Genomic DNA, 18,570 nt, shown 5'->3' on the forward strand with positions numbered 1-18,570 from the left:
AATTTTGACCAGTTTGTTCCCCACCTCTTGACCTTTAGAATTCCTGCTCCTACTGCCTAAGACACTCGTCCTGTGCCTTCTTCACATGGCTGGCTCCTTTCAATCACTTAGATAGAGCTCATACATAATTCAATTCCTCAGAAAGGCCTTCATTGATCATCTAACCTAAAGGAGTCCCAACTCCACCAACCACTATTATTTTACTCTGTTTTTTTTGCCTTCATGGCACTTTATCAGTATCTGAAATTAAAAGTTATCTTCTTTGTTTAATGTTAATCTCCAAAACTAGAATGGAAGCTGTATGAGGGGAAGGGCTCACCTGTTTTGTTTACCTAATGTATTTCCCTAGGACCCTGAAACATATTATAGCCCATAATATTGGTTGAAAATGAATATATTTGTGCTAATTTTGTAATCAGAACAACAACAACAAATAACTTTTTTTTTTTTTTGAGACAGGGTCTGGCTGTTTTGCCCAGACTGGAGTGCAGTGGTACAATCTTGGCTCACTGCAACCTTGACCTTCTGAGCTGAAGCCATCCTCCCACCTCAGCCTCCCCCATAGCTGGGACCACTGGCATGAACCACCAAGCTAAGCTAATTTTTTTGTATTTTTTAATAAAGATGGGTTTTCACCATGTTGCCCAGGCTGGTCTTGAACTCCTGAGCTCAAGTGATGCACCCATCTGAGTCTCCCAAAGTGCTGAGATGACAGGAGTGAGCCAACACACCCAGCCCAAATTCTTTTTTTTTTAATTTTATCAATCTAAGTCTAAATCTAAACCGAATTATTTTCAATAGAGAATAAAGAATAAAAGCAGAAAGACTGAATTAAAAAAAAGATTAAACCATAAGATACATTTTATGCACATTTCACTGGCAAAAAAAATGTAAAATGTGAGAAACCTAAATGTTGGAGAAGATATGGATCAATGAGAACTCTTTATACATTGCTGGTGGAGTATAAGTTGATTCAACTACTTTGGAAAAGAATTTGACATTTTCTTATGTTTATTATTTACATATTATCCAGCAATTTCACTCCTAGAACAACCCTTTCACATATGCATCAGGAGACACAGATAATAATGATTTTTACAGCAGCACTTTTCATAAAGCAAAAGACTGCACATCCAAACATGCATCAAAAAGAGAGTGGATACATTCTGGTACATCAGACAATGAAATACTATACAGTGGAAATGAAGGCACTGCAGCCACAAAAAATAACATGAATGAATCTTAGTATAATTTTGTATTATTCCATTTTTTTCAGACAGATTATCGCTCTGTCCCCCATGCTGGAGTGCATGGTACGATCTTGGATCACTGCAACCTCTGCCTCCAGGTTCAAGCGATTCTCCTGCCTCAGCCTCCAGAGTACCTGGGATTATAGGTGCCCGCCCCCATACCTGGCTAATTTTTGTATTTTTAGTAGAGACAACATGGGGTTTCACCATGTTGGCCAGGCTGGTCTTGAACTCCTGATCTCAGGTAATCCTTCGGCCTCAGCCTCCCAAAGTGCTGGGATTACAGGCGTGAGCCACCTCGCCCAGAGCAATTTTTTTTTCTTTTTTTGAGACAGTCTCATGCCAGGCGAGGTGGCTCATGCCTGTAATCCCAGCACTTTGAGAGGCTGACAGGGCAGATCATGAGGTCAGGAGATCCAGACCATCCTGGCCAACATGGTGAAACCCGGTCTTTACTAAAAATATCAAAAAAAACATTAGCCAGGCATGGTGGGGCACGCCTGTAATCCCAGCTACTTGGGAGGCTGAGGCAGGAGAATCGCTTGAACCAGGGAGTCGGAGGTTGCAATGAACCAAGATTGCGCCACTGCACTCCAGCCTGGCGACAGACTGAGACTCCATAACAAAACAAAAAAAAGACAGTCTCACTCTGTTCACCCAGGCTGGAGTGCAGTGGCGTGATCTCGGCTCACTGCAACCTCCGCCTCCTGGGTTCAAGCAATTCTTGTGCCTCAGCCTCCCGAGTAGCTGGGATTACAGGCGTGCCCCACCATGCCTGGCTAATTTCTTTTTTTCGTATTTTTAGTAGAGGTAGGGTTTCGCCATGCTGATCTTGAACTCCTGACCTAAGATGATCCACCCACCTCGGCCTCCCAAAGTGCTGGGATTACAGGTGTTCCAGTGAGTAAACTGGAACAATTAAACTTAAATGAACACAATCTTCAATACAATTTAAACTTTTGAAGTTATGAGTATCACTTTTTTTCTTTCACATATTTAGATGTAGTCTGTCAGCAATAAAATTAAGGCAAATATATCAGCTGGGTTCACTTAAATTTTTAAAATTGTACCTAGTACCCTTTACTAATCTTCATTAACATCAAGAAAGCATAAAAAGTACACTAGTTGTGGAGAGAAGGAAATTACAAGGAAGACACTGGGTTAAATCTAACAACTTATTAGTAAATGAGTTGAAGATGTAAAGTATAATATATAGGCAAATAAGAGTTTTCAGGAGGACAGTACATTCTTGAGAAAACCCTAATGCATGAAAATTTAAGAAAAAGTTCTAAGATGAAATGGGATTAATACTTGTCTTTGGGCCGGGCATGGTGGCTCACGCCTGTAATCCCAGCACTTTGGAAGGCTGAGGCAGGCGGATCACGAAGTCAGGAGATCGAGACCATCCTGGCTAATACAATGAAACCCCGTCTCTACTAAAAATACAAAAAATTAGCCGGGCGTGGTGGCAGGTGCCTGTAGTCCCAGCTATTCGGGAGGCTGAGGCGGGAGAATGGTGTGAACCCGGGACGCAGAGCTTGCAGTGAGCCGAGATCACGCCACTGCACTCCAGCTTGGGCGACAGAGCAAGACTCCGTCTCAAAATAAATAAATACATACATACATACATACATACATACATACATAATCATTGTCTTCGGCGGGGCACAGTGGCTCATGCCTATAATCCCAGCACTTTGGGAGGCTGAGGCAGATGGATCACGAGGCCAGGAGTTCAACACAAGCCTGGCCAACATAGTGAAACCCCGTCTCTACTAAACATACAAAAAAATTAGCCGGGCGTGGTGGCGGGCGCCTGTAGTCCCAGCTACTCGGAGAGGCTGAGGCAGGAGAATGGCGTGAACCCGGGAGGCGGAGCTTGCAGTGAGGCGAGATCACGCCACCGCACTCCAGCCTGGGTGACAGAGCGAGACTCCGTCTCAAAAAAAAAAAAAAAGACTTCCCTTCTGTCCACAGAGGAGAAGCAGACCTGGTATTTCTGGAGATGAAGGAATGCCTACAACTGTGTCATATGGAGCAAGCACTAGGCCTAGAGTCAAACTCTGACCCTATGCTGTGTGACTTTGAGTGTCCTCCTGAATCCCAGTTCCCTTAACCATAAAATGCAGATAATAAACAGGTGTGTTGTGAAAAATCAGAGTGAAAAAAGGACAGAAAGAACTTTTGAAATAGAAATGTATAAATAATATATATTTTATATCAACTCAGTAAGTTTCACTGTACAAAAGTGCTTAACCATTTCCTGGTTTTAATACTGTCCGAGGTGAAGGATACATGGAATCATTTGCAACTTCTTTTGAAATTATAATTATTTTTAAAAGTGTGTTTTGAAGTACTTAAACATCCCTCTCTTCCACTCACATTCCACACCAACCCAATATCATGCTCACCTTTTCAAAATCTGCCAGTGATCTCTTCTTGCTAGCCTGAGCCACGCATTTTAATGCTTCTGTCTGAGAATAAAGAGACAAATCATGAAAGTGATTTATTCTGCCCACTAACATTTACCCAAGTATCATAAGCAGTATGCTGTGTCCACATAACTTCTGCTATAAGGAAGAACCCGCCCCGCCATCGTTCTTCTTCAGACGCCTGGGAAGAAGAGCCGCAAGTACTCAATACCACTATATGCCAACCTGTTTCCCTTTGAAACCTGAAATGACTTAAGAATACTAGGAAACAGAAATTTTTCAAACAGACTGACCCTAATACAGCATTCTCTAGAGATGACAAGTTAAAAGGAAAAATGACAAGAGAACTGTGATTTCTTCCTCCTTCCTCCAAGGCTCATTATCGCCACATCCACCCAAACTCCTTCTTGCCCTTAGACCCTATTATATCTGTGCTTTAGGCCGGGCGTGGTGGCTCACGCTTGTAATCCCAGCACTTTGGGAGGCCAAGGCGGGCGGATCACAAGGTCAGGAGATCGAGACCACGGTGAAACCCCGTCTCTACTAAAAATACAAAAAATTAGCCGGGCGTGGTGGCGGGCACCTGTAGTCCCAGCTACTCGGAGAGGCTAAGGCAGGAGAATGGCATGAACCCGGGAGGCGGAGCTAGCAGTGAGCCGAGATTGCGCCACTGCACTCCAGCCTGGGTGACAGAGCAAGACTCTGTCTCAAAAAAAAAAAAAATCTCAAAATGCAGATTTCATGCACAAAAATATTCACTGAATATAAAAGCCTACAAGCCTAAAGCCTAAAACAAATGTTCAGTAATAGAAAAATGGTTAAATAATCATCACACAGTGATAATTATGTAATCATAAATAAGGATTTCTAACAAGTCAATAAAAGAGAATGCTTACAAATTTTACATGTCGCTTATATGGTGAAGTGACAAAAAGCAGGACACTTGCACATGAATAACCAGCTACCTCTGGGGAGGGGAACTAAGGTGTCAGGGTAGAAGAAAGGCTTCACACTAAATGCTACTTTGTACTATCTGGATTTTTTTTTAGCCTGTGAATATACTACTTTAAGAAATTTTTTAAATGCAGAAGTACAGTAACCATTACTAAGGTTTTGCTTTTATGTTTTCTATAATGTGGACATATTACTTATATCAACATACAGTTTTTTTGTCTTATATGTGTTAATATATATGTCTTATATATAATGTCTTGTATGTCTTATATAATATATATGTCTGATATTATGTCTTATATATGTCATGTCATATATATGTCTTAATATATTCCTAATATATATTAAGAACAGCTTATTAATTTTATTTTCTGAAGGAATATCAAACAAAACAAAGCAGGAAGACTGCATAATATGCGGGAACTACTGCTGATACTTTCATGGTAGGGACCGACGACATTCTCTTGGGCCCTCAATCTCAGAAGTCAGCTGGGAAAAGCAAGCTCAGTCACCTACATGTTGATAATCACAGTGTCTGTCAGGTTGCCCAGGGACCAGGCTGCCTTGGCTCGAACATTTAGAGACTTGTCTTCAAGTGACATCAACATTGCATTTGCTGCATCTGCAACAAATATGACATCCTATAACACAAAACAAAACGCTGCAGTTACTTTAGCAGGTCATGCTACCTTTGAAATTCTCAAACTTATTTTCAGATAAAGCTACAAGCCTTCATGCACATTTCTACTTGGAAATAAAAATTCATCTACCCAATCAATTTACTGTTCTTCTTGTATTTTACAATTTTGACACTCAAAAAAATCTCGGGGGAAGCTCCCATGATTTTGGTATGTGCCATGGACACCCGAGGAGCCTACGGATTTTGCTCTTATGAACATCGAATATATAAGATGGCCTGGGACAGTTATCTGTGAATTCTGTGCTTAGTTGATTTCCATCTCAGGAAATAATGTTCTGAAAAATAAATGCATTTCCAAAACACATCCTATGTACTACACACCACTCAGTGAGATAAATGTCACAAGTAAGAGGGAAACAGGACATTATTTCCTTCTTAGTAAAAACTATGTCAGCTTTCTAAATGATGACTACCACTTAGTAATGTCCCATTTCATTTTTATTAGATCATTCATTAATTTAAGCATTTATTGGGTGCCAAAGGTCCCAGGCAGTGTGCTAATTAAAAATTAAAAATAAATACTATATATATATATATATATATGGTAATGCCTTAGTTCATTTATATATATGGTATATATACAGTAATGCTTGTAGTTATATATATAAAACTATATGTATAACACTATATATATATATATATAGAGAGAGAGAGAGAGTGTGTGTGTGTGTGTGTGTGTGTCTGGCTCTGCCACCCAGGCTGTAGTGATCTCTGCTCACTACAACCTTCACCTCCCAGGCTCAAGTGAGCCTCCCATCTCAGCCTCCCAAATAGCTGGGACTACAGGTGCATACCACCATGCCTGGCTAATTTTTAAAATTTTTTGTAGAGACAGGGTTTCGCCAAGTTGCCCAGGCTGGTCTCAAACTCCTGAGCTCAAGCAATCCACCCGCCTCGGCCTCCCAAAGTGCTGGGATTACAGGCATGAGCCACCATGCCTGGCACATGACCACATTTTAGTAGCAATTAAAGAAATCAGATTACAAAGCAATTTAGTTTCCTTTACCATCCAATGCAGGAGCTCTATATCCACAAAATAGGGGTGTCATGGACTACAAAAGGGACACAGAAGAGCTAAATAGGCTCACTCTGACCTGTCTGAGACAGGGAAAAAGCACATAGACTCCCAGGGCCCATGAAGTTGCAGCTTTCACTAAGCGATTCTTGCTGTCATTCAGCCCGAGCAGCACTGTGATGCACAGGATCTGCCTATCATTCTGCAATGAGAAGGTCGACAAGGGAAAAATGAGAATGAAATAACTAGGAGCCAAAGGCTTCCATAAAAGATGTGAAATATCTGTGTCTGAGACCATATTCAGGAGTTGAACACCATTGCGACCTTGAGGCTACTCTGGTAAAGAGCAGGTTCAATTCAGATTCCATGATTATCTGAGCACCCACTTCGTGCAAGACACACACAGCATCTCATCACATTTAACCTTTATTAAAGTTGCCATCTTTATAGAAGCTCATTTATGTAAATAAGAATGGATGCAAATGTCACTGAGGACTAAAGAAAAAAAGCAGGCTGAATACTACTATTCTCAATAGCAGTATTGTGAATGCTTATGCTCCCCCAAATTCCTATGTTGAAATCTTCACTCCCAGGGTGATGGGAGGTGGGGCTTTGGGGAGGAGATTAGGTCTTGGGAACAGAGCCCTCATGAAAGAGATTAGTGCCCTTATGATTGAGGCCCCAGAAAGCTGCCTGCCCCTTCCACCACTTGAGGACACAGTTCACATGGTGCCATCTGTGAGCCAGAGAGCGAACCCTCCCAAGGCACCAAGTCTGTGTCTGTCAGTGACTTGATCTTAATTCCAGCCTCCAGAACTCTGAGAAATACATTTCTGTTGTTTAGAAGACACTTAATTTATGGTATTTGATTATAATAGCCCAAACAGACTAAGACAAATACCATATGTGTTGGACAATAAATATAAGTATTTTCCCATACTTGTTATTTTTCACATGACTGCCATCTTATTGATGATAATACCAAGTTTTAGAGAGGTTAAGAGTCAAAGAGCTAGCAAGTCGAAGAGCTGGGCTTTAACTCAGGCCTTTTAAACTTTGGATATGAAATCTTCCTGAAATCTCTCTGCCTTCCAAGTTTCTGCTACCCTTGCCTCTACCACCTACATTCTAACGCATAGGGGGAAACAGCTCTCCTGATATATTAAGGCTTCAAGTTTTCCTATTTGCTGTTCCCCAGTGCCCTCATCCCCAACTCAAGTAGAATTAGCACCTTTTCATCAGAGATGATGCTGAATATTGGTTCAAAATGCAAAAGCATCAATTTCTAGCTCTGGTGCTCCAGCCATGATTTCAGGGTGAGAAAACACCCTCACATTACCGGCAGATTGCTGAAGGCCTCTGGCAAGATGGAAGACAGGGCATCACAGGCGCTCGTCTGGAGAGTTGGGTGCTCCGAATTCTGCAGGGCTCTGGGTAAAGGACCGTTCAGCATCATAGTCCAGAACATCACCATCTGGAACGGAGGCAAAGGAAAAGCTGCAGCCCAAGACATGATAGGGGAACCAACTCTGAGCTAAGCCTACCAGAAATGGCCTTAGTGAAACATTTTCCCTTAAAGTAGCAGCTTTCTGTAAATGTTTTCATTGGTTCTTCTTCCACAGTGATGAAAGGACTTTGGTTTAAGCCTCTCATTCAACTCCTATTGATTAGGAGACTGTGGTCTGATAAAGTTATGCAGCAACAGTGATAATAACTAAGAGGAGGCTGAAGATGGTGACGACAGTAACAGCAACAGCAGCGGCAGCTAATGTTCTTCAGAGAGCTCATGCCATGCCAGGCACTGCTTTAAGTATTTTACATGTATCAACGCATTTTATTCTTTGGCACAAATAAATGGGGTCTGTAGCATTATCCCTACTTTTTCACACAAGGAAACTGAGGCACAAAGAGACAATACAACTTGCTAATCAGCAGCAGGGGTGAACCAGAATCCAGATCAGTTGACACTCGGCTAGGGCTTTTTCAACTACTTTGCAGAGTCTGTGTGATAATAAAATGTAATACTCTGTGTAAGGTTTCTAGCGCAGGGCCTGGTACACAGTGGACACTCTTAAATTGGGCAGTAGGTTCTGTTTTCAGCACTTTGAAGAACTACCTCATTTCACAGCCTCTAAAGTAGCCATGTCAACAGTTTCTTTTCCATGCTTTATACATATCCTGTGATTTCATATTCATTTGTGAACCTCTGTGGTTTTGGTATGTTTTGTTTCTGCCCCATGGACCTAGTCCTGGGTTTTGCTGTGTATTTCACGCACCAGTTCTGTCTTTCTCCTACTTCAGCTCCTGGAAACCCAGTCTGGGCCCTCCCTGCCCCACTCCAGAAGAATGTGGACAAAAAGTGGTTGCCAGTCTCCAGGATGGCACACGATTACACTCACCTACTAATATTTACACCCTTGTGTAGTCCCTCCCGTACTGAACAGGCTGACCTGTGTAACCAATAGGATGTCGTGGAAATGACAGCACAAAACCTCCAACGCTAGGTCGTAAAAAGCACCACAGCTCTGTCTTGCTTTCTTTCCCTTGGATCACTTGCTATGAAGGAAGCTGGCTGCCATGTCAAGAGGATACTCAAGCGGCCCTCTGGAGACGTCCTCACGGGGAGAAAATGTGTTGAGGCCTTCTGCCAGCAGCCAACACTAATTTGCTAGGTCTATGGGTGAGCCACCCTGGAAGAGGATCCTCCAACCCCATCAGGTCTTTCAACCCATCAGTTGACTGCAACCCTGGGGGCATCTTGATCCCAACCTCATGGAAGAACTAAGCCAGAATCACTCAGCCAAGCCACTCCTAATTCCTGACTCACAGAAACTGTGAGAAAATAAATGTACATTGCTTTAAGCTGCTAAATGTTTAATTTGTTACTCACTAATAGACAAGCAATATAGAAAACATGTCTTTTTTTTTTTCACAGACGAACAATACCTGAGTGTGAACAGTTAAGAAGCTTGCCCAAAGTCATTTGTCTAGCAAAGGGAGAAGTTTGAATTCAAACTGAGTTCTGTCTGATAACAAAGCTCAACTCACTTCCCTGCACATGTTATATGAAAGCTTTAGTGGCAGTCTAAGGCAGGGACTAGGGTTAGAATCTTTAATTCACTGCAAGGATGACAGAAATTGTGAAGGGAAAAGAATAGGCAGCATGTGAAGGGCAGAGGGAGCAAAGACCACCAACACTGAGCTGATTTTGCTTTTAGCACTAAGTAGAAGCCTTTCTTGGTGTGGTCACATGCCCTTCATCCATCTTTGGAACTGGTACAGTGTGGGGGTAGCAGAAACAACCTGAAAACACAGGAATTTAATAGAATTGTGGTGGGGCTGGTGGGGGCAGGGGGGACACGGGTAACGGAATTACCTCCTATGTGTTAGCATCTTTACATGTCATTCGATTTTTCAACAGCCTTGTGACTGAAGGGTTATGGTTTATTATTCCTTTTTACAACTAGGAAACCATGCCTATAACCACGTATCCATTAAGTGGCTGATATGGTTCCGATGTGTGTCCCCTCCAAATCTCATGTTGACATGTGACCTCCAATGTTGGAGGTGGGCCTAGAGGAAGGTTTTTGGGTGATGCACGCAGATCCCTACTGAATGGCTTGGTGCTATCCTTGTGGTAATAAGTGAGTTCTTACTCTGTTATTCACACGAACGCTAATTGCTTAAAAGAGCCTGGCACCTCTCTCTTCCTTCCTCTCTCGCCATGTGACACGCCTACTCCCTCTTCGCCTTCCACCATGACTGGAAGCTTCTGGAGGCCTCACCAGAAGTAGATGCTGGCACTATGCTTCTTGTATAGCCTGCAGAACTGTGAGCCAGACAAACCTCTTTGAAAAATAAATTGTCCAGCCTGAGGTATTTCTTTACAGCAGCAGAAAAGAGACTAATACAGAAAATTGGTGCCAAGGAATGGGATGTTGTTATAAAGATACCTAAAAACGTAGAAGCAGCTTTGGAACTTGGTACTGGGCAGAGGTTGAAAGAGTCTGGAAGGCTCCAAAGATAGGAAGACAAAGGAAAGTTTGGAACGTCTTAGAGACTGATTAAATGGTCGTGACCAAAATGCTGATAGAAATATGGAGAGTGAAAGCCAGGCTGAGGAGGTCTCAGATAGAAATTAAAAAGCTTGGAGAACTGGAGGAAAGGTCACCTTTGTTACACCTTAGCAAACAACTTGGCTGCATTATGCACATGTCCCAGGGATTTGCATAAGGTTGAACTTAAGAGTAATGACTTAGGGTATCTGGTGAAAGAAATTCTAAGCATCATTCAACAGGTGATGTGGCAGCTTCTCACAACCTATAGTCGGATGTAGGAGCAAAGGAATGACTTAAAGTTGGAACTTATCATTAAAAGGTTAGCAGAGCATAAAAATGTGGAAAATTTGCACCCTGGCCCTGTACTAAAGAAGGAATCCAAGCTCAGAGCAACTACTTGCTAGACAGATTAGCATGACTCAAAGGGAACCAAGTGCTAATAGCCAAGACTATGGGAAAACAGCCTGGAGGGCATTCTAGAAATCTCTGAGGCAACCCCTCCCATCACACACCCAGAGGCCTAGGAGGAAAGTGGTTTTGGGGGCCAGGCCCAGGGCCCCACTGCCCTGCACAGCCTTGGGACACTGCTCCCAGCATCCCCAGCCTTGGCTCAAAGGGCCCCAGATACTGCTTGGTTTTCTGCTTAGTGGGTATAAGCTGTAAGCCTTAGCGGTTTCCATGTGGTGTTAAACCTGCAGATGCACAGAATGCAAATGTGAAGAAGGCTTGGGAGCTTCCACCTAGATTTCAGAGGATTCCCTAAGCCTGGGTGCCCACGCAGAAGCCTGCCACAGGGACAGAGCCCCTACTGAGAGCCTCTACTAGGACAGTGCCAAAGAGAGATGTGGGGTTGGAGCCCCAACACACAGTCTCCACTGAGCACTGCCTAGTGGAACTCTGGGAATGGGACACGGCCTACACCCAGCAAAGCCACAAGGGCAAGGCTGCCAGGAGTCTTGGAGGCCCATCCCTTGCACCGGTGTGCACTGGATGCGGGACATGGAGTCAAGGACTATTTTGGAGCTTTAAGGTTTAATGTCTGTCCTGGGTTTTGGATTTGTGTGGGGCTTGTTGCCCCTTTCTTTTGGCTGATTTCTCCCTGTTGGAATGGGACTGTTTACCCAATGCCTGTAGCACCATTGTATCTCAAAAATCAGTAACTTGTTTTTGATCTTACAGGCTCATAGGTGGAAGGAACTTGCCTTGAGTCGCAGCTGAGATTTTGGACTTTTGAGTGATGCTGGAAAGAGTTAAGACTCTGGGGAACTACTGGGAAGAGACGACTGCATTTTGCAATGAGAGGAACACGAGATTTGTGGGGGCCAGGGACAGAATGACATGGTTTGGATGTGTGCCTCCTCCAAACATCATGCTGAAATGTGACCTCGAACACTGGAAGTGGGCCTAATAGGAAGTGTCTGGGTCATGGGGGCGGATCCCTCTTGAATGGCTTGGTGCTGTCCTTGTGGTAACGAGTGCGCTCTCACTCTATGAGCTCACACAAGAGCTGGTTGTTTAAAAGAGCCTGGCATCTCCCTCTTGCTTACTGTCTTGCCATATGACATGTCTGCTCCCCCTTTGCCTTCCACTAGGATTTAAAGCTTCCTGAGGCTTCATCAGAGGTAGATGGTGGCACCATGGTTTTTGTACAGCCTGCAGAACTGTGAGCCAGATAAACCTCTTTTCTTTATAAATTGCCCAGCCTCGGGTATTCCTTTATAGCAACATAAAATGGACTAATACAATCATGTTCCCTAAATTTGATCCCATGGCTTTGGAGACAAAATCCCTGGCTCTTTGTGTCTTAGGCAGGCTGAGTAACCAGACTAGGTTTTGTGCAAAAGAAATATTAGTTTTACTATTGCTGGTTATATGTTATACATAAGCCTACCACATACTAAATTGCAAATAAACTGAAATGTAAAATAAAACCTATTTATACTAGTTTCATGTTTTCCTGGATTATAAAACATAATTTTTGACACTGGAAGAAACCATATCATCTACCCCGTTTATCACTGAGCTTCAAAATAAAACTGCAACTGAAGCACTAATAAAAGAAAACTATGAATTGACATTTATTTACCAAGAGGACTGGCACTCTCTGATCAGGTGCTGCAGTGGAGTCCGGTTTATGTTGCTGTATTAAGCCTGTGCCCAGTTCTTCCAGAAGCTGCCAAGAAAAAGAATTACCAAAGTGGAGCATGAGAACGAACGAACAGCTTCACTTTAGTAACACCTTCACTTTAGTAACACCTTCACTTGAGTAACACTTTCACTTGAGTAACACTTTCACTTGAGTAACATCTTCACTTTAGTAACACCTTCACTTTAGTAACAGCTTCACTTTAGTAACACCTTCACTTGAGTAACACTTTCACTTGAGTAACACTTTCACTTGAGTAACATCTTCACTTTAGTAACACCTTCACTTTAGTAACAGCTTCACTTTAGTAACACCTTCACTTGAGTTCGGAGATCACCTCAAATCAAGGGGAAACATAATTTGCAACTAATTTTCTTTCTTTTTTCAGTCACTCTTAACAGAGGCATTCTTTCAAGGACCGAAATCAACAGCTATATCTTATTAATTTGTTACCGAATCAATTCGTGGGGTTTACATGTAAGAGCCGAAAACAGAAGAATGTATGTCTTCCTTATCTGAAATCGCTTTAAGAAATCTCAGAATTGAAGGACATGTGGCAGAAGAATATAAAGTGAAGAAAAGGAAGGATATAAAGTGAAGAGAAGGAAAAAGCATTGTGGTTTTGATGAAAATTACCTTTGCTCCATGAAGCTGAATGGATGGATCTGCTTCCCCCACGCACTTGCAAATCACCTCTCCAAGCTCCATCAAGTAGGCTTGAGTCATTGAAAAGTAGCCCCTTGCCAGAAGACTCAATACCTGCAAAGACAGCATGGAATTAACCCTCTAAGACCTGAGTGCAAGGCTGCAATATCCAGAAAAGTGTTATAATATTTCAGAAATCACTTATATTTAACAGGGGCTGAAATCTATTGAATGAAATTAAGAACCATAATCTTTATTTCGTGACTAACATCAATAAACTGTATCATAGTTTTATGGTGCTTTAGTATATGATTGCTTTTCATTAACATAATCTCATTTAAGTCTTGGAACTGTTCTTTAAAGTAGGTATTAATTGAATTTTACAGCTAAAGAAACTACGCCTGACAAGATTAAAGGACATGTTTCATGTTGCCCAGTTAATTAGCAGCAGACCCCAGGACCAGGCCCAGTCTCAGATCACATTTGTATAGAAAAAGTAAACTCTTTTATCTAGGATTGTTTTCTTCCTTTGAAAGAACAATTATTTTGTTACTCTAAGCAGGTACAAGACCAAGGAGAAGCTTATAGAGAATTAAACATTTAAGTTGCAAAAATCAAAAATTAACTGTACAATTTCACTCAGAATTATTCTACAATCTATTACATCCACCTGTCATATAATACCTGAAGTGACTAAAATAATTTGCAATCAAAGAACAAAAAGGAATGAATCTGCTATTTCACAACCAAGGAACACCTCCCCAAAACAAAACAACAACAAAAACAATACACCACCCATACCTAAAATACAACTCCCACGAACACAATTGACACATGGCTTGGTTTTACCTGCTCGCTCCTCAGCTCCTCACGGTCACTCTGAAGGAGGAATGGTTACTTCCATTTCAGAGATGAGGAAATGAAATCTCCTACCTGTAAGGCCTCCAGTCGCATGGGGGATGGTTCGTAGTTGCCTCCTGCTGCAGAGCCAGCATCGCTACCTGAACAGGAATCCTCCTTGGGCAGTACGACAATGGAAATGCAGAGTCGAATGAGCCAGCAGGGCTCTGAAGATCCCCTAGGTGAGCTAACTGATGTTTCTTCCAGAGAGGGTCCTGTAGGGGCTTTCTTCCACCAATCAGGAGGGCTGAGGTGAGGGGTTGCTGAATTGCTATTACTGAGTCCAGAAGAACATGGCTGTTGCAGAAGCAGCTGGACTTCAGGTAAAGGTGCGTGGGTGGACACTATAGCTCCCAAGAGTGTGAGACTTGACACACGAACATTAACATCTGTCAAAGGAAGCAGTAAGAACTTATCACCATGGGAACAGCTACCATAAAGATGGTAGTTATCCCTGCAGGCAATTAAGAATTAGTAGTTCCTTGTGTAATCTGAATCTAATCAAACTTCTAGACCTCACTTCCAGTTTGGAAATACATGGGACAGGAGAATAAGTTAACACCATAAAGAAACAATCTGACAAATTGAGAATGTGATTTATTTTGTTATCTTTGGTGACAGTTTAGAGTCCACATTCTATAAGACAATTGGGTTAGATTCTTTCCTGAGTCAGTTTGATATAAAAAAGATGGGTGGGGGGACTCTAGATTTAAAAAGACTACAGTGACATGATAACTAAATGCAATGCATGTACCTTGAATGAACCCCGGATTTTAAAAAGAAATATTTTTAAAAAGCTAAAAGGTCTGTGTCCAGACTCATTTTTTTTTTTTGCATGTGATGTCCAGCTGTTCCAGCACCAATTGTTGAAAAGTATCTGCCCCTTTGTTGTAGATCAGTTGACTATATTTATGTGGGTCTATTTCTGGGCTCTCTATTCTGTTTCATTGATCTGTTTGTCTCTTCCTTGGCCAATATCACATTGTCTTAATTACTGTAGTTCTATAGTAGATTTTGAAGTCAGGGAATGTCAGTCCTTCTATCAATGTTGTGTTGGCTATTCTGGGTCTTTTGCATATCCATATACATTTCAGAATCAGTTCATTGATATCTGCAAAATAACCTGCTGGAACTTTGATTGAGACTGTACTGAATCTATAGATCAAGTTGAGAAGAAGTAACATCTTTACAATATTGAGCCTTCCTATCCATGAACATGGAATCTCTGTCCATTCATTTAGTTCTTTGATTTATTTCATCAGTTTCACAGTTTTCTTCGTATAGATCTTGTACATATTTTGTTAGGCTCATACCTAAGAATTTCAGGGCTTGAACATTTTAATGAAAAAAAGTTACTTGAGGATAAAGTCAGATACTTGAAAGGAACCTTTGAGACATGGTGCACTCTCCTCGGCTGAAGATGCAGATAATGAGAAGTTGGTACAGTGGAATAAGCAGGGGTTGTTTTCATCTTATTTCTGCCATGACTGTGATGGGAAACCTTAGGGTAAGACTTACCTTTCTGGGTCCCTTTTTCACACATTAGTGTAAGTAGTGAACTGGACTTAGTTACACCTCATTATCGCATTTGAGCCTCACAAAAATCTTATGATGTAGTTATAATTTTTGCTGTTAGGAAGAAATTAGGGTTCAGAGAGGGCCATGGCCATGAGATGGCAAAAATCGGAGTGGGCTCCAGACCCTTGGATTGACTTCAGGTCCCATGATCTTCCCACTATGTCACAGAAAACATCCACTATTCCTTCCTTGTTACAATTCTGCCTGAAAAACTGAACTCATCAGAATGTGGTCTGATCTGAAAGTTTGCAAACAAAAGAAAAGCAAATCTACAAAAGGCAAGTGTTTATAGCACACATACATTATGTGTGGGAGGAAATAAGACTGCAGTTAGTAAAGATTTGAAGTTCTGGGATTTTATCTGAACTTCATAGGAAATAACATTAAAGAAGTTAAATTTTGTATTCCAGTTTTTCTTTCCAAAAAGTAGATAATATCTATCTGTCCGTCTGTCTGTCTATCTAACCATCCATCCATCCTCTACCTATGCGTAAGGGATATAAACTACCATACCCCTGAGGGGGGCTGCTTGCACCTGGCTCAATCTTAATTCTAAAGGGATATTCCAGGTCACTGCCCTGAGCATTAAGCAGCAAACTTTACAATTAATTCTCTAGCTCACTTCCACTGGGACTTGAGGGGTCAATTCTTGCAACAGCTTATACCCCTGAAAAGTTGAGAAGAGGCAGAGATCTCTTAAGAGTTGTAAAAATGCTTTGAATATATACATATATCTACATCTATATATTTTTACTAATAGTCTGCATCTGACTGATATAAAGAAGCCATCAGTTTTAAGCCACTGCAAACCTTTGTGGCGAATATAAGGCTTTATCTGGTTCCAGACTTTGGTCAGCAGGCTGAGTTTTAGACGATTATAAGGTGCATTTGATACTAAATTTGCAAGGCACTGTAAAACACAAAAAGTCGCTCATCAAAAGGCTTGATTAAGCCACAGCATAGAAACAAATTTTGCAGCATTTAATGAAAAAAGAAAAGTTTTCACACAACTAAAAATTAGTCTTTTTTCTTAAAAAAAAAAATAACACTTGTATTCTCATTTGTACAACTAAAGATAAAGAAGTATTTTTAGCAAATCATTTATTAGGACATACAGAGATTATAGGTAAGATCAGACAAGTAGGTACAGACTTCCAAATAGGGTATTTTTAATAAAACTATTACTTAGTTATATTCTTAAGTCAAGTTACTTTTGGGCTACGTAAAACAGTATACAAAATTAAAACAGAGAAGCCCCCTCGGGAACCCACAGTTGGTACATTACCTTAATTATCTGAGTAAGGGTCTGTGAGGATGACTCCGCCACCAAAGCTAACAAAAGACATCTGTGCAACTCTCTAATGCTGGAAGCGATCATTACGGAGAAGGGGGTAAAAGCCCTTCTGTGGTCACTGGTATCCTCAGCAACAGAAAGAAACTGCTTTGAGCCTTCCAAGATGGCAGATAAAACTTGCAGAGCACAGGCACGTGTCTGAAATTTCAGGATGATTCACATTGATTAGCTGAAAATTAGGAGTCAGATTCCCTTCTTCCTACACATATTTAATGTTCAAAGTATTTACAATCATTTTAATTGGAAGAATAAAGGCAATGGGATTATCTGTTAGTTCCTAAAAACTAGGCCACTTGCATCCCAGACTTAAAAAAAAATATTTTATTTTTATTTTAGAGACACAGTCTCGCTCTGTCACCTAGGCTGCAGTGCAGTGGTGCAATCATAACTCACTGCAGCCTCAAAGTCCCGGGCTCAAGCAATCCTCCCACGTCAGCCTCCCAAGTAGTTAGGACTACAGGTGTGTGCCACCACACCTGGCTAAAAAAAAATCTAGAAACACATTGCTGTTAGGTTTTTTACAGTAAGAAATAAATCTAAGCTACACCGTAACACAAAAATCTGAAATCCTAAGCATGAGAATAAGGATTAGAGGCCTGGTTTATTCAAGCAGAATGCCGATTGAAAAGTTAAAGCTATACAGCCCATGGGGTAGAAAAAATGTACGTGCCTAGAGTCTGTTTCCTATCAAAGTTCCTGAGAACATTATGCCTCATATTCCACTCTGAAGTACGTGTGTTCAATGTTAACTTCAATAGGACTTTAGGAACTTTGTGTACATACAACTTGGCAGACATCATTAGTGATCCAACTTTTAGAAACAGTCTTAGGTACAGGAAATAACACTGCCTGCAGTGACAGTATTTGACAATTCAAAAAAGGAATCCCATTAAGTACAATCTTATGAATGGAAAGGACAAAAAGTACATCTTTGGCATGACTGCTGTATTTGTCAGGAAAGGTGTCATTGGCACCCAGATTTTCTTTGTAAGGTTAAAAGATTACTTTCAATTGGTACTCGGACGATTTTGCAGTATTAAAAATCAGAAAGGAAAAGAAAGCCCAACTTTACAAAAATGGGATATAGGTAATAACATAGGACTATTAATACGGAATAATATTGTACTCTCTTTGGCCAGCTCATCCAAAAACGACAATTAACATTTTCAGTCACAAAATTTAAAAGCAGGGAATCAACATTACAATTCTAGAATCTAACCTAAATAGTTACTCAATATGAAGCATATCCGAGTTTGGAGCAAAAAAGGTTTTCCCAAAAGCCTTCAATTATATTATCTCCAAACAACCAGGTAATAAATCACTAGGCAGGCCTTTTATGGAGTGGAACTGAAGAAATCTAGACTTATTGCTCCGAAGAGAAATTTGAAGTACAGTAGCATCAGACTTCAGAATTAAGCGTAATCCCCTAAGGTGGGAAACTGACAATGTATTAGGAAACCGACAATGTATTAGGAAACCGTGTGTATATGTGTGAAAAAACGAGAGAGCGAGAGCATGAACACAAGACAGCTGATCCA

The 18,570-nt window shown here is 41.2% G+C and overlaps 1 protein-coding gene across 11 annotated transcripts in view; it reads right to left on the reverse strand.

Annotated features, from left to right (window-relative positions):
• LOC129469890 (HEAT repeat-containing protein 6-like) overlaps positions 1-18,570 on the reverse strand; it is a 78,644-nt gene that overhangs the window by 42,502 nt on the left and 17,572 nt on the right. For 7 of the 11 annotated variants that reach the window (XM_063628670.1, XM_063628671.1, XM_063628669.1 and 4 more), the window contains 9 exons: positions 16,964-17,170; positions 16,489-16,588; positions 14,134-14,489; positions 13,192-13,314; positions 12,496-12,582; positions 7,691-7,825; positions 6,431-6,553; positions 5,153-5,277; positions 3,662-3,720 (listed from right to left, as the gene is read on the reverse strand). In XM_063628670.1, the coding sequence (XP_063484740.1) occupies positions 3,693-3,720; positions 5,153-5,277; positions 6,431-6,553; positions 7,691-7,825; positions 12,496-12,582; positions 13,192-13,314; positions 14,134-14,489; positions 16,489-16,588; positions 16,964-17,170 (1,284 nt within the window). In that variant the 3' untranslated portion in view covers positions 3,662-3,692. Of the gene's footprint in view, positions 1-3,661; positions 3,725-5,152; positions 5,278-6,430; positions 6,554-7,690; positions 7,826-12,495; positions 12,583-13,191; positions 13,315-14,133; positions 14,490-16,488; positions 16,589-16,963; positions 17,171-18,570 lie in introns of all 11 variants that reach the window. The other 4 variants (XM_063628675.1, XM_063628673.1, XM_063628674.1 and 1 more) reach the window with 2 other exon arrangements.

This window comes from Symphalangus syndactylus, chromosome 20, assembly GCF_028878055.3.
Source record: "Symphalangus syndactylus isolate Jambi chromosome 20, NHGRI_mSymSyn1-v2.1_pri, whole genome shotgun sequence".
Classification (NCBI taxonomy): Eukaryota; Metazoa; Chordata; class Mammalia; order Primates; family Hylobatidae; genus Symphalangus; species Symphalangus syndactylus.